Consider the following 13,879-nt stretch of genomic DNA (forward strand, 5'->3'; position numbering starts at 1 on the left):
CAATGGACCCATTCAGACCCCCGCACTCTGGAGAGTACCTCTGCTTCCTGCCACCCTCCCACTCTGGCCAAACAGGCTCTACTCTCTCCTGCTGGGAGGGGGTTGCGGGCAGGTGGTTCCGTGGTTAGGGCCAACCAGCTACTTCAGTTCCTGCCTGGCCCAGAGTCCTGACGTTGGCCATGTCCTGGAGGGTCTACATATACCTTTAGTTCAAGGGTGGGTAGGGGCAGGGACGTGTGCCCCCTTCCCTGTGGGCACTGGGCAGGTAAATGTTTAGCAATGGGCTATTTGGGGGAGGCGGATCCCTGATTTGTACTATTTGCCTCTTTTCCTGGCATAAATATTCTCACTGTGGGCAGTACCACCTGACTCTCAAAATTCCTGAAAATTCAAGAGTGGGCTCCTGGCAGCTGCTGTGAGCCGCTCCAGCCGGTGCCGGGGTGGCTCCATCCTGCAGGGGCCATGTGCCCCCACCCCTTGTGCGACGGCCTCCCTCACTTCGCTATGTTTTGCTCTTAGGAATCAATGTCTTTGCAGATAAGGCACCCCTGTAGGTGGCCACCAGCTGCAGTTCCCTGGTCTGTGCCTTGCTGGCACCGAGCTGTGCGAGGCCTGTTGAGCCTGCTGGGCTGCCCCCGGGCAGACGGGCTGCAGTGCTGGCTTGAGTCCCTTAGCTCCCTAGACAGGGTGCTGATGTCACCAGCAGTGCCAGCAGAAGGAGATAACTAGAGGGGATTTAACTCAGCCCAGGGGACTCTTTCCTGGACATCCCTCCGGGCGTACGAGTCTCCAACTTCTCCCATGGCTGAAGCTACTTCCTGGGGCGGATGGCAGCTGGCTCAGGCTGGCCAGGGACCAGCACATGTGGGGCCAGGGCCAGATCACCCCTATCAAGGCTGTCAGCCTCTGCTCGCTGTGGGGGTTTGAGGGAAACCCGTCAGGGACGAGTCACCATTTTTAACCTGTGTTTGTCCGCCCTGCAGCCCTGGACATCTGCAGGCAAAGTCAAAGTTGTCTTTGGTTCTTATCACCACAAAAGGCATGGACCGGAAGTTGTGGCAGCAGGTGGGAAGTCAGGGAGGCTAATCTGGGGAGACTGCCTGGAGGAAGCAGCAACTCTAGAGGAGGAGTCCCGGTGTGGGACAGAACGGGACCCACGTAGGAATCACTGACCCCAGGCAAGCCCAGCCCTGGCCTTCTGCCTGGGGAGGCCCTCTTTGGCCTGCCCAGCAGCCCCTCAGCCCCTCCCGGGTCCTGTCTTCAGCCTCGGCTTGAGTGGTGGCCTGGGGAAGTTGAGGACTCAGCTGTTCTCATCCCTGATTCCTCGGCCACGGTGGAAACAATGGGGCCGGATCTGACTGCTCAGCGGGGAGTGTGACTGGCCCTCCAGCAGGAAGCAATAGCGGGGTCATGGAGGAAGTGTGGGTCCACTTTGGTCTGACACTGCACATGGTCTCCATCTGGCCTCAGAGCCTTTTGCTCCTTGGCAGACTCAGGCCAGTAAACTCCCGCCCCCACCCTCAATGGCAGCTGGAAGAATGGCCTGAGAGAGAAGCGAGAATAGATGGGCCACACTGACACCACCACCAGATCCCAGCTGTGGCCTCGGCCAACCCGTGGAGGTGGGGCATGGCACGGCGAGCGCAGCACAGGAGCCCACGGACATGTAGGAGAAGGAATCTGAGCAGGGATCAGTCTGGATTGGAGGTGGTTCTTTAGAAACTCCATTCCTCGGGGCTGTGACCACCAAGCCAGGTGATTAGGCCAGTGATGTTTTCCTTTGGAGCCGGTAGGGGAGCCAGACGTGGGAGAGAGACGCCGCTGGGGCCCAGGGGAGGTGAGTCAGAGCTGGCAGAAGCCTCTGGCTCCAGGAACCTCCAAGGAGGAGACCTGAGTTGCTGGGAATTTCTGGGTCTGGCCTCCTGCAAAGTCAAGGTCTGGGCTGGACACAAGGCGAGGCTGTGCCTTCTTCCGGTGCCAGGACCGAGAAAGAAGATGCTGGGATCTGGGCAGTGCTCAGAGGCAGCACCATATAGAACCATGAGGGCGCGCCAGCATGGACCCCTCCCTGCAACCCACCCGTCCCTCTCTGCGGCACCTGGCCTCCTCCGGGCAAGAGTCTGAGCCTTGACCACAGCGCCGTCTCTCATACAGCTTCCTTCTTCGGTGAGAACCACCTGGAGCTGCCAGTGGCCGCGGCTCTCAGCGACATAGACCTACAGCTGCAGTTCTCCACGTCCCAGCCCGACGCCCTCCTTCTCCTGGCAGCAGGCCCAGCTGACCACCTCCTGCTGCAGCTCTACTCTGGACGCCTGCAGGTCAGTGACGTCCCCCTGGGATCGGGGTAGGTTTCTTTCTCTAGCTTTGAGTGAACCGCAGCTGGCTGTGTGACCTTGTGTAGGTCACTTATATCTTGGGGGTCTCGAGTTCTCCACTGTGAGATGGGCAGCAGCATCCCAGACATGGTAAACCCTTCACGAACTGGCTCTGCCCGCCGGCTACTCCAGCCATGTTTCCTACCCACCACAAGCCCTCGCTGGCCCTTTGTGCTCTGACTGCACTGACTGCTTTCAGTTTCTGGCCATCTTACAGCCGCTTGTTGCCAGGCCTCTAGTCACCACACCACTTCCGCCAGGTGCACGCCTCACCCATTCCCTGCACCTGCCTAACTCCAGCCTCTCCTTGAAGTCTCAGTGTGAGCATCCCCTCCTCCTGGGCTAGGTCCCCTCCTCCTGGGCTAGGTCCCTTCCTCCTGAGCTAGGTCCCCTCCCGGGCCTCCACTACCCCCGTGCATCTCGGTGGCATGGCACCAATTTCCCATGACAGTAACAGCACCAGCACCGCCTCAGCTTCCTCATTTCCCCGTTTCATCCTTCAAGACACCACAAGCTTTGTTAGCAAGGAGTCTTGTGGCTCTTTCTTGAGTCTTCCCCCAAACCATGAAGAGTTTAAGAACCCAGGGTCTTAGTCCACATTTGGGGCAGGCTGGGTGCAGTGGCTCATACCTATAATCCCACCACTTTGGGAGGTCAAGGTGGGAAGATGCCTTGAGCCTAGGATTTCAAGACTGGCCTGAGCCACACAATGGGACCCCATCTCTGTTTTTTAAAAAATGAATTTGGGGCAGCCATCTCCTTCCACACCCCCGTGGGCAGAGGACGAGTGCTTGGTCAGTCTGCTGCTTGTCATTGCTTCTCACTGCCACAAAGTGTCACTGTTGAACGCCAGCGTGGTGCAGTCTGCCGCTGAGAGCTGTACGACGATGCCACACCCCTCCAGAGATGCTCCAAACCAGAACTCCAAAATTACACGTCTTAGTGCTCTGGTTCTGCACTTCCCATACTCTGCCACCTCTCATTCTACCAGGTGGGAGCACTGTACCAGAGCCATTTCTGGTGTCAGTCATGGGGATGGAACAACGTCCTTCATGTCTCCCCAAGACTTCCCTCTACCCCAGGTCACGGAGCTGTTTTTCAGAACACAGGGCATTTAAATTCTAATTTAAAAATTAGCCTATCCCTGAACAGGGAGCCTGGCTGCCTTCAGTGACCTCAAGAAACTTTGCCTTGTTGAGAGGGACTGATCAAGGGATTCCCGGTTACCCATTATTCCAGGGTTGAAATCCAGATTCCAAGACAATATTTCTGGCATCTCTCACTCAAGGAAAGAGGGGAAGAATTTAAAAATACAGGTTGGAATGCTAGGAGAGTATCTTGCTGTACGTCATTTCCTTGTGGGTGAGGACCACATCCAATTCACATCAGGACCCCCGGAGCCCATCCAGGCCTGACCCAGAGTTCCCTTTAGTGAGTGTCTGGAGGAGAAGTAAAGAGATGGCAGGAAGGCAAGAGGAGTGACACCAGAGGCCCTTGTCCTGGGTTTTCCGCTCTGGGGCCCCAACTGTGGGGAACCCACTCTGCTTTTATAAGGGAAATGATGGATTCAAAGTGCTGTCTCCCGTCTCCCATTCCCTGTCTCTCCTCAGGTCAGACTCGTCCTCGGCCAGGAGGAGCTGAGGCTGCAGACCCCTGCAGAGACGCTGCTGAGTGACTCCCTCCCCCACACTGCGGTGCTGACCGTCTCAGACGGCTGGGCCACGCTGTCGGTCGACGGGCTTCTAAACGCCTCCTCTGCAGTCCCGGAAGCCCCCCTAGAGGTCCCCTATGGGCTCTTCGTTGGGGGCACTGGGAGTCTTGGCCTGTCGTACCTGAGGGGAGCCAGCCGACCCCTGAGGGGGTGCCTCCATGCAGCCACCCTCAATGGCCGCAGCCTCCTCCGGCCTCTGACCCCCGACGTGCATGAGGGCTGTGCTGAAGAGTTTTCTGCTGGTGATGATGTGACCCTGGGCTTCTCCGGGCCCCACTCTCTGGCTGCCTTCCCTGCATGGAGCACTCAGGATGAAGGAACCCTGGAGTTCATACTCACCACACGGAGCCGGCAGGCTCCCTTGGCCTTCCAGGCAGGGGGCAGGCATGGGGACTTCATCTATGTGGACATATTTGAGGGCCACCTGCGGGCTGTGGTCGAGAAGGGCCAGGGTACCGTACTGCTCCACAACAGTGTACCTGTGGCCGATGGGCAGCCCCATGAGGTCAGCGTCCACATCAATGCTCAGCAGCTGGAAATCTCCGTGGACCAGTACCCCACGCGTACTTCGAACCGTGGGGTCCTCAGCTACCTGGAGCCACGCGGCAGTCTCCTCCTCGGGGGGCTGGATGCAGAGGCCTCTCGTCACCTCCAGGAACACCGCCTGGGCCTGACGCCAAGCGCCACCAATGCCTCCCTCCTGGGCTGCATGGAAGACCTCAGTGTCAATGGCCAGAGGTGGGGGCTGCGGGAAGCCGTGCTGACCCGTGACATGGCGGCCGGCTGCAGGCTGGAGGAGGAGGAGTATGAGGACGATGCCTACGGCCATTACGAAGCTTTCTCCACCCTGGCCCCCGAGGCTTGGCCGGCCATGGAGCTGCCTGAGCCATGTGTGCCTGAGCCTGGGCTGCCTCCTGTTTTTGCCAATTTCACTCAGCTGCTGACCGTCAGCCCGCTGGTAGTGGCCGAGGGCGGCACAGCCTGGCTTGAGTGGCGACACGTGCAGCCCACGCTGGACCTGATAGAGGCTGAGCTGCGCAAGTCTCAGGTGCTGCTCAGTGTGACCCGAGGGGCGCGTCACGGCGAGCTCGAGCTGGACATCCCGGGCGCTCAGGCACGAAAAACGTTCACCCTCCTGGACGTGGTGAACCGCAAGGCCCGCTTCATCCACGACGGCTCGGAGGACACCTCCGACCAGCTGGTGCTGGAGGTGTCAGTGACGGCTCGGGTGCCCATGCCCTCGTGCCTGCGGAGGGGCCAAACGTACCTCCTGCCCATCCAGGTCAACCCTGTCAACGACCCGCCCCGCATCATCTTCCCGCACGGCAGCCTCATGGTGATCCTGGAACACACGCAGAAGCCGCTGGGGCCCGAGGTGTTCCGGGCCTATGACCCGGACTCTGCCTGCGAGGGCCTCACCTTCCAGCTCCTTGGTGCCCCCTCGGGCCGCCCCGTGGAGCGCCGAGACCAGCCTGGGGAGCCGGCGACCGAGTTCTCCTGCCGCGAGTTGGAGGACGGGAACCTAGTGTATGTCCACCACGGTGGCCCAGCCCAGGACTTGACGTTCCGGGTCAGTGACGGACTGCAGGCCAGCCCCCCCGCCACACTGAAGGTGGTGGCCGTCCGACCGGCTATACAGGTCCGCCGCAGCACGGGGCTGCGCCTGGCCCAGGGCTCCGCCATGCCCATCTTGCCCGCCAACCTGTCAGTGGAGACCAACGCCGTGGGGCAGGATGTGAGCGTGCTGTTCCGCGTCCCCGGAGCCCTGCAATTCGGGGAGCTGCAGAAGCAGGGCGCAGGTGGGGTGGAGGGTGCCGAGTGGTGGGCCACGCAGGCTTTCCACCAGCGGGACGTGGAGCAGGGCCGCGTGAGGTACCTGAGCACCGACCCGCGGCACCGCGCTGAGGACACCGTGGAGAATCTGGCCCTGGAGGTGCAGGTGGGCCAGGAGATCCTGAGCAATCTCTCCTTCCCAGTGACCATCCAGAGAGCCACGGTGTGGATGCTGCGGCTGGAGCCACTGCACACTCAGAACACCCAGCAGGAGGCCCTCACCACGGCCCACCTGGAGGCCACCCTGGAGGAGGCAGGCCCAAGCCCCCCAACCTTCCACTACGAGGTAGTTCAGGCTCCCAGGAAAGGCAACCTTCAGCTACAGGGCACGAGGCTGTCAGACGGACAGGGCTTCACCCAGGACGACCTGCAGGCTGGCCGGGTGACCTATGCGGCCACGGCACGCGTCTCGGAGGCAGTCGAGGACACCTTCCGTTTCCGTGTCACAGCCCCACCATATTTCTCCCCTCTCTATACCTTCCCCATCCACATCGGCGGCGACCCGGACGCGCCCGTCCTCACCAACGTCCTCCTTGTTGTGCCTGAGGGTGGTGAGGGTGTCCTCTCTGCTGACCACCTCTTCGTCAAGAGTCTCAACAGTGCCAGCTACCTCTATGAGGTCATGGAGCGGCCCCGCCACGGGAGGTTGGCTTGGCGTGGGACACAGGACAAGACCACTATGGTGACATCCTTCACCAATGAAGATCTGTTGCGTGGCCGGCTGGTCTACCAGCATGATGACTCCGAGACCACAGAAGACGATATCCCATTTGTTGCTACCCGCCAGGGCGAGAGCAGTGGTGACATGGCCTGGGAGGAGGTGCGGGGTGTCTTCAGAGTGGCCATCCAGCCCGTGAATGACCACGCCCCTGTGCAGACCATCAGCCGCGTCTTCCATGTGGCCCGGGGTGGGCGGCGGCTGCTGACGACTGACGACGTGGCCTTCAGCGACGCTGACTCGGGCTTTGCTGACGCCCAGCTGGTGCTGACCCGCAAAGACCTCCTCTTTGGCAGTATCGTGGCCGTGGATGAGCCCACGCGGCCCATCTACCGCTTCACCCAGGAGGACCTCAGGAAGAGGCGAGTCCTGTTCGTGCACTCGGGGGCTGACCGAGGCTGGATCCAGCTGCAGGTGTCCGACGGGCAGCACCAGGCCACCGCGCTGCTGGAGGTGCAGGCCTCAGAGCCCTACCTCCGTGTGGCCAACGGCTCCAGCCTCGTGGTCCCTCAAGGAGGCCAGGGCACCATCGACACGGCCGTGCTCCACCTGGACACCAATCTCGACATCCGCAATGGGGATGAGGTCCACTACCACGTCACAGCCGGCCCTCGCTGGGGACAGCTGCTCCGGGCCGGTCAGCCAGCCACGGCCTTCTCCCAGCAGGACCTGCTGGATGGGGCCATTCTCTACAGCCACAATGGCAGCCTCAGCCCCCGAGACACCCTGGCCTTCTCCGTGGAAGCGGGGCCAGTGCACACAGATGCCACCCTACAAGTGACCATTGCCCTGGAGAGCCCACTGGCCCCACTGAAGCTGGTCCAGCACAGGAAGATCTACGTCTTCCAGGGAGAGGCAGCTGAGATCAGAAGGGACCAGCTGGAGGTGAGAAGCTGGGGGCGGTGAGCGGGGGTGTGGGCCAGATTGAGGCCTTCCTCCCAGCCTCAGTGCCGGGTACACGCATGACCTGGGCTGCGGCGGCTCCAGGTTGCATGTGTGCACGGGCCTCACATGTGCTCCCGTCTGTGTTGTGTTCCTAAGACTTTCTGGGGAGCTTGCTGTACCCCATCCTCCTGGGAGTTGTGTGTGCCTCCAGAGGTCGTGATGGCGTGGCTGAGCGTGCAGATTCCTGGGCCCCCCCCCAGCCCCACAGAATCTCTGAGGTGGAGCCCAAGAATCTGCACTGCAGTTTCCTGGGAAAGTATCAGGGTCCTGAGCTTTGGGGATTGCTGACCGTGGAGACAGGCCGCTGCCCCTCAGACCCTCATGTCCCCCGCTCTTTTCTCAGAGCCCAGACTGGCTCTGGGAGGGTGTATCAAGGGCTTCTGCCCACCCAGGAACCCCACAGAGCAGCCACGGGCCCTCCAGAGGGCTCACAACTTGCGCTGTGACCTCAGGCCGGTCCCTGCCCGCCCGCGGCCTCACTGTCCTACACTGTCATCTGGAGCTTGGGGCGGACGGCAGCCAGCAGATCTGGCATCAGGATGGGCTCGTGGGATGAGGCAGCGTTTGGGCCGAGCTCTGAAGAGCACAGGCCGTCTGAGCAGAGAATGGGAAGTGGTATTCCAGGCAGAAGGAACATTCCGGGCAAAGGCACAGAGTAGGAACGTGTTTGGGGTAGTTCGGCCTCTTGTGGCTGACCCATCAGGTGAGGGAGCCTGTGTGGCCCTGTGCCTCCCGGAGGGGTGGGGGTGGGGGGCGGGACGTCGTCCGATGGTCCTGGGGGGTAATAGCGAGTGCTGGGGAGGATGCTGCCTGCAAACCAGCCGCAGGCCTGAACAGAGCCTCAGCATGTGTACATGTGTGACCGTGTCAGCGTATGATGGACTCACATGTCTATGTCCCTGGGGACATGTGATTATGCACCTCTCCGAAAGAGTGCATCTCAAGCTGTGCAACCGATCCCTGTAACTGGGTGCGGGGTGGGTATTAACATGTGACCAGCAGCCAGGGGCAACCCAGTGAAACCCCATCTCTACAGAAAAATTTAAAATTCAACCGGGCATGGTGGCTCGTGCCTGTGGCCCCAGCTGAGGTGGGAGGATCCCGTGAGCCTGGGAGGTTGAGGCTGCAAGGAGCCATGATCGCACCACTGCACTCCCGCCTGGCTGACAGTGAGACCCTGTCTCAAACAGCAAAAAACGTGACGAGCGGCATGTCTGGCTGCTGTGTGTGTGAACTCGCATGTGTGTTTGGGTGTCTAAATGAGCAACGGTATCTGGGGGAAGCAGGGGGGCAAGATCAAGCCTGTTTTGGCTGCTTAGGGCCACAGTGGCCCGCTCTGTGACCCTCTCTGGGGCCCCCTGTGAGTCCTCATGACCTCTGTCAACCAGGCAGCCCAGGAGGCAGTGCCGCCCGCAGACATCACATTCTCAGTGAAGAGCCCACCGAGTGCCGGCTACCTGGTGATGGTGTCGCACGGCGCCTTGGCAGATGAGCCACCCAGCCTGGACCCCGTGCAGAGCTTCTCCCAGGAGGCGGTGGACGCGGGCAGGGTCCTGTACCTGCACTCCCGCCCTGAGGCCTGGAGCGACGCCTTCTCGCTGGACGTGGCCTCGGGCCTGGGCGCCCCCCTTGAGGGTGTCCGTGTGGAGCTGCAGGTGCTGCCCGCTGCCATCCCACTGGAGGCGCAAAACTTCAGCGTCCCCGAGGGCGGCAGCCGCACGCTGACCCCTGCGCTGCTCCGCGTCACCGGGCCCTACTTCCCCACTCTGCCTGGTCTTAGCCTGCAGGTGCTGGAGCCGCCCCAGCACGGGGCCCTGCAGAAGGAGGACGGACCTCAAGCCGGGACCCTCCGCGCCTTCTCCTGGAGAGAGGTACGGCTGTGACAGGCCCGGGGCTGCAGCCAGCTCCGGGCGCCGGTGAAGGGAGCCCCGGGACCCCCATCTGGGGTTTGCGCAGAGGAGTCGGGAGCCGCATGTCGGAAGCACCTCTGCTTTCCGCACCGCGTCTGCTTTCTTCCGCACAACTCCTCCGGGAGCTGGAGCCCGTTCTCCCCATTTCCACAGTGGAAACGGGGGCCCTGAAAGAGTCAGTCTCCTGCCCCCAAAGGCAGGACACGGAGGTGCCGCTGGGGCCTGACCGCCAGCCCTGGGCCTGCCCCTAGGTGGAAGAGCAGCTCGTCCGCTACGTGCACGACGGGAGCGAGACACTGACGGACAGTTTCGTCCTGATGGCGAACGCCTCCGAGATGGACCGCCAGAGCCATCCTGTGGCCTTCACTGTCACCATCCGGCCTGTCAACGACCAACCCCCCGTCCTCACCACAAACACTGGCCTGCAGGTGAGAGCATCCCTGGGACCACCCCCATGGCTGCTTCGAGAAAGAGGCCAGCGTCGCCTCCCTCCCGGCGCAGAGCTCCCCTTCTCTGAGCCTCAGTTTCCTCCTCTGCGAACGGGGCGCTGCCACGTGCCTCACGCAGTGGCTGGAAGGAGCGATGTGAGACGGCGCCGAAACGGAACGGGGCGGGAGGTTCTGCTGCTGGGCGCTCGCGGGCACGGCGGGCGGACTCCTGGGCACGGAACAGGGCGGGAGGTTCTGCTGCTGGGCGCTCGCGGGCACGGCGGGCGGACTCCTGAGCAGCCCCGCGCGGCTCTGCGGCTGCCTCTCCTGCGGCTCAGGACCAGACACCTGCCAGAATCACTGACAAGCCCTTAAGGGCAGGCGCCAGGGCGGAGCCGTTAAGCTTCCCACCTTCACCCTGGCAAGTGAAGGCACGGCCTGGCTGCCCAAACTCCTGCCCTTGTGCCCCGGCAGAGCAGGGCCCCCATTCGGCAGGGGTGGAAGTGGAGGCCCGGACATGGGCTGGAACCTGTTATGGCTGCACAGGTAGCTCTGCTGGAACGGGAGGGGCCTGCGTTGACTAAGACCACGTGGCGGGGCTCTGAACGCCGGCTTCTGGGGGGCAGCCTCCCCGGCCGGGAGCCACTGAAGGTTCCGCCCAGGGCCGACTCGGGCTGTCTCTGATGTGGGGCACTGGGGGGCTTTGGTGGTCTAGGATGTGCCCGTAGAGGGAGGCCTGGTGGCGGGGAGGCCGCTGAGCAGTGAGTGGGACCCAGCGCTCAGGAACCACGGGCCGGGACGGCCGTGTGGCAGCGCGGCCACCAGGTGGGGCCATCCACCCGTGTTTGCTCCAGGAGCCCAGCGCTGGGGCCCTGCCCCCCACATTAAGGCCCCTCCTGCCAGGGCTGGGCCTGAGGGCTCCCTGGGGCCAGGGGAGAGGGCCCAGGACTGCCAAAGGGCTCCATTTTCCGGGCATGTGAGCCCCATGCCAGCTCTGCCCACAAATAATGGGCCCAGCAAGACCAGCCCTCAGGAGCTCAGGAACCGGCGCCGGCTCTGCTTGCACGTGGGAGGCCTGAAGCGGGGTCCCCTTCGCCCAGCATGAGCAGGGCCCAGAACTGCTCTGGAAGCACCTGGCCCGTCCCAGCGCTGCTTCTGGGCCGAGGACACTGCCAGCCATCGGCCCCCACTCTCCGCGCGTCCCACCCCTCCCTCAGCTGGAAGGAGGGCCCATTTCCAAAATCACTGTTCCCACCATGCCCAGCCCCTGCCAGACACACATGGAGGGCCTCAAAGGAGACCCCGGCGCCATCAGCGAGGCAAATTAGGGGGCACTGTTGGTCAGGGTCGGGGGTTTCTGGGGGTGAGAACTTGGTGAGGGTGAGAGCTGGGGCCTTCCTGGGCAGGGGACACAAGCTGGCCTTGAGGGACACACGGACTAGGCTGGATGCAGAGCAGGGAGGCTGGGCCTGGAGGGTGGTCTTCCCTTGGGGCCTTCCCTGGGGTGACAGGGAAGGTGAATTCGGGGAGGGCCCTTTGTGCAGGGGAGCCGGAGCGGTGCCAGCCTCAGGCTGGGGATGAGGGGGTGGGTGAGCGTGGCAGGGCAGAACCGTCACAGGCCCGTGTCCCCAGATGTGGGAGGGGGCCACGGCGCCCATCCCTGCGGAGGCTCTGAGGAGCACAGACGGCGACTCCGGGCCTGAGGACCTGGTCTACACCATCGAGCAGCCCAGCAACGGGCAGGTGGCGCTGCGGGCGGCGCCGGGCACCGAGGTGCGCAGCTTCACACAGGCCCAGCTGGACGGCGGGCTCGTGCTGTTCTCACACAGAGGTGGGTGCTGAGGGCGGGCCCCGGGTTCCTGCTGCCCACGGGGGAGCCCCAGGGTGGGGAGCCAGCTCGGGCCAGCGGACCCAATGCCCCCGTCCCCAGGAGCCCTGGACGGAGGCTTCCGCTTCGGCCTCTCTGACGGCGAGCACGCTTCCTCCGGACACTTCTTCCGAGTGACAGCCCAGAAGCAGGTGCTCCTCTCGCTGGAGGGCAGCCGGACCCTCACCGTCTGCCCAGGTGCGTGTGCTGACCCTGGGTTTCCTGGCTGCTGGGAGCCCGGGAGGAGCTGAAGGTCGCATGCCAGGGTGACGCTGCCTCTCTGCAGCCACAGGCCTGGGTCTGGGTCCCAAAGGCTGATGGTCTCTTCTGCCTCCGGCAGGGTCCGTGCAGCCACTCAGCAGCCAGAGCCTCAGAGCCAGCTCCAGCGCCGGGACCGAGCCCCAGCTCCTGCTCTACCGTGTGCTGCGGGGCCCCCAGCTGGGCCGGCTGTTCCACGCCCAGCAGGACAGCGTGGGAGAGGCCCTGGTGAACTTCACTCAGGCAGAGGTAAGGGCCCCACTCTGCAGCCACCACTCAGACGCCTCCAGCCTCAGGTGGCCGCTGTGCCATGGACATCATGTGGACACCAGCTCCAGCATCGCTGGCAGCAGACACTCTCGGGTCTGTCACGGTCCAGGCCCTGGTGCCCTGCCCTCCAGGAGCTGCCAGCCTGGCAGGGCAAGTTCATATTCCCAGAAGGAGGGAGAAGGATGCGGGAGGTTGGGGCAGGGCCCTAGAGCAGGGCTGGGGTCTTGGGTGTGGCTTCCAGAAGGAAGCTACAGCCAGACCCGAGGGGCTGGAGAAGGGGCACCATGTGGAGGGACTAGTGGCACCCTAGTAGCTGGTGAGAGGCAGTGCTTGGTCCAGAGGGATGGAGTTGGAGGTGAAGCAGCTGCTGGGCCTGTGGGCAGAGGTGTGAGCCTGGGGCTTAGATTCAGGTGTCAGCCAGAGGCAGAGTGGATCCTAGGAGCAGATGAGCTGACCAAAGGCAGCTGAGGCTGGGCACAGTGGCTCACACCTGTAATCCCAACACTTTGGGAGGCTGAGGTGGGTGGATCACCTGAGGTTGGGAGTTTGAAATCAGCCTGACCAACATGGAGAAACCCCATCTCTACCAGAAATACAAAAATTAGCTGCGTGTGGTGGTGCATGCCTATAATCCCAGCTACTCGGCAGGCTGAGGCAGGAGAATCGCTTAAACCTGGGAGGCAGACACTGCAGTGAGTCAAGACCATGCCATTGCCCTCCAGCCTGGGCAACGAGAGCAAAACTCCATCTCAAAGAAAAAAAAAAAAGGCAGCTGAGTAGGTCAAAAGGGTGAAGCTGCCATTCATCTGTCCTGGTAGCTTCAGAAACTACCAGGAAGAATTACAACTCTCAGCCATGGGTAGCAGCAGACCGTGGCAACTGTGCTATGGGGTGAACACCTCTTCCCAAAGGCAGAACAGGAGTTGCTGCATAGCAGGGCAGAGCAGGGCGGACTCTTCCATGGGCCGCCCTGGGCAGGCAGCGCACCTGATGCTCCCGCCAGGAGGCTGCGTGGGCATCTGGACCCAGCATGTGATGCCAATGAGTTCTGGGTAGAGAGAGGTCTTGTGGGGTGCAGAGCTGACTCTGTCACTCAGAAGCCACGGCACCCAGGACTGCCCCAAGTACCTCCACAGGCGTTCCCCCACCAGTCCTTGAAAATGGCAGAGCCCTCCGCCCCCAGCCCCCTTTCCAAGCTCCCTTGCTTGGGCGAGGACCTCCTGAGCCTGACAGTCTCCCTCCTGAGAGGTGCGGATGGTGTTCAGCAAGTGGAAGGGCTAGGTCCCCACCCAGCAAGTGGCTCAGATGGGGAGCCTTTGGGCATCTGGAAGGAGTTGGTCTTCACAGCATGGAAGAAGGTTTCTTGGGCCTCTGACATCAACACCTCCCAGGCCTGGGATCTGTGTTTTCCTGGAGCCCCACTCCTGCTATGACCCCCTCCCCACAATTAGATATTCAGCAGGCTGGTGGCAACAGCAGCTGTGTACCCTCAGTTGCCGGGAGCCTTTGTCAAGAATGCCCAGGAAGGGAGAGGGCACAGGACCAGGCCATCAGCGACCCTGTC

At 62.5% G+C, this 13,879-nt stretch overlaps 1 protein-coding gene across 1 annotated transcript in view; it reads left to right on the forward strand.

Annotated features, from left to right (window-relative positions):
- Positions 1 to 13,879, forward strand: part of CSPG4 (chondroitin sulfate proteoglycan 4) — a 38,166-nt gene that overhangs the window by 16,907 nt on the left and 7,380 nt on the right. The window contains exons 2-8 of the mRNA XM_003942991.4: positions 2,155 to 2,318; positions 3,986 to 7,522; positions 8,971 to 9,453; positions 9,744 to 9,920; positions 11,553 to 11,751; positions 11,851 to 11,985; positions 12,128 to 12,294. Coding sequence (XP_003943040.3) covers positions 2,155 to 2,318; positions 3,986 to 7,522; positions 8,971 to 9,453; positions 9,744 to 9,920; positions 11,553 to 11,751; positions 11,851 to 11,985; positions 12,128 to 12,294 — 4,862 coding nt within the window. The remainder of the gene's footprint in view (positions 1 to 2,154; positions 2,319 to 3,985; positions 7,523 to 8,970; positions 9,454 to 9,743; positions 9,921 to 11,552; positions 11,752 to 11,850; positions 11,986 to 12,127; positions 12,295 to 13,879) is intronic.

The sequence above is a fragment of the Saimiri boliviensis genome, chromosome 2, assembly GCF_048565385.1.
Source record: "Saimiri boliviensis isolate mSaiBol1 chromosome 2, mSaiBol1.pri, whole genome shotgun sequence".
Classification (NCBI taxonomy): Eukaryota; Metazoa; Chordata; class Mammalia; order Primates; family Cebidae; genus Saimiri; species Saimiri boliviensis.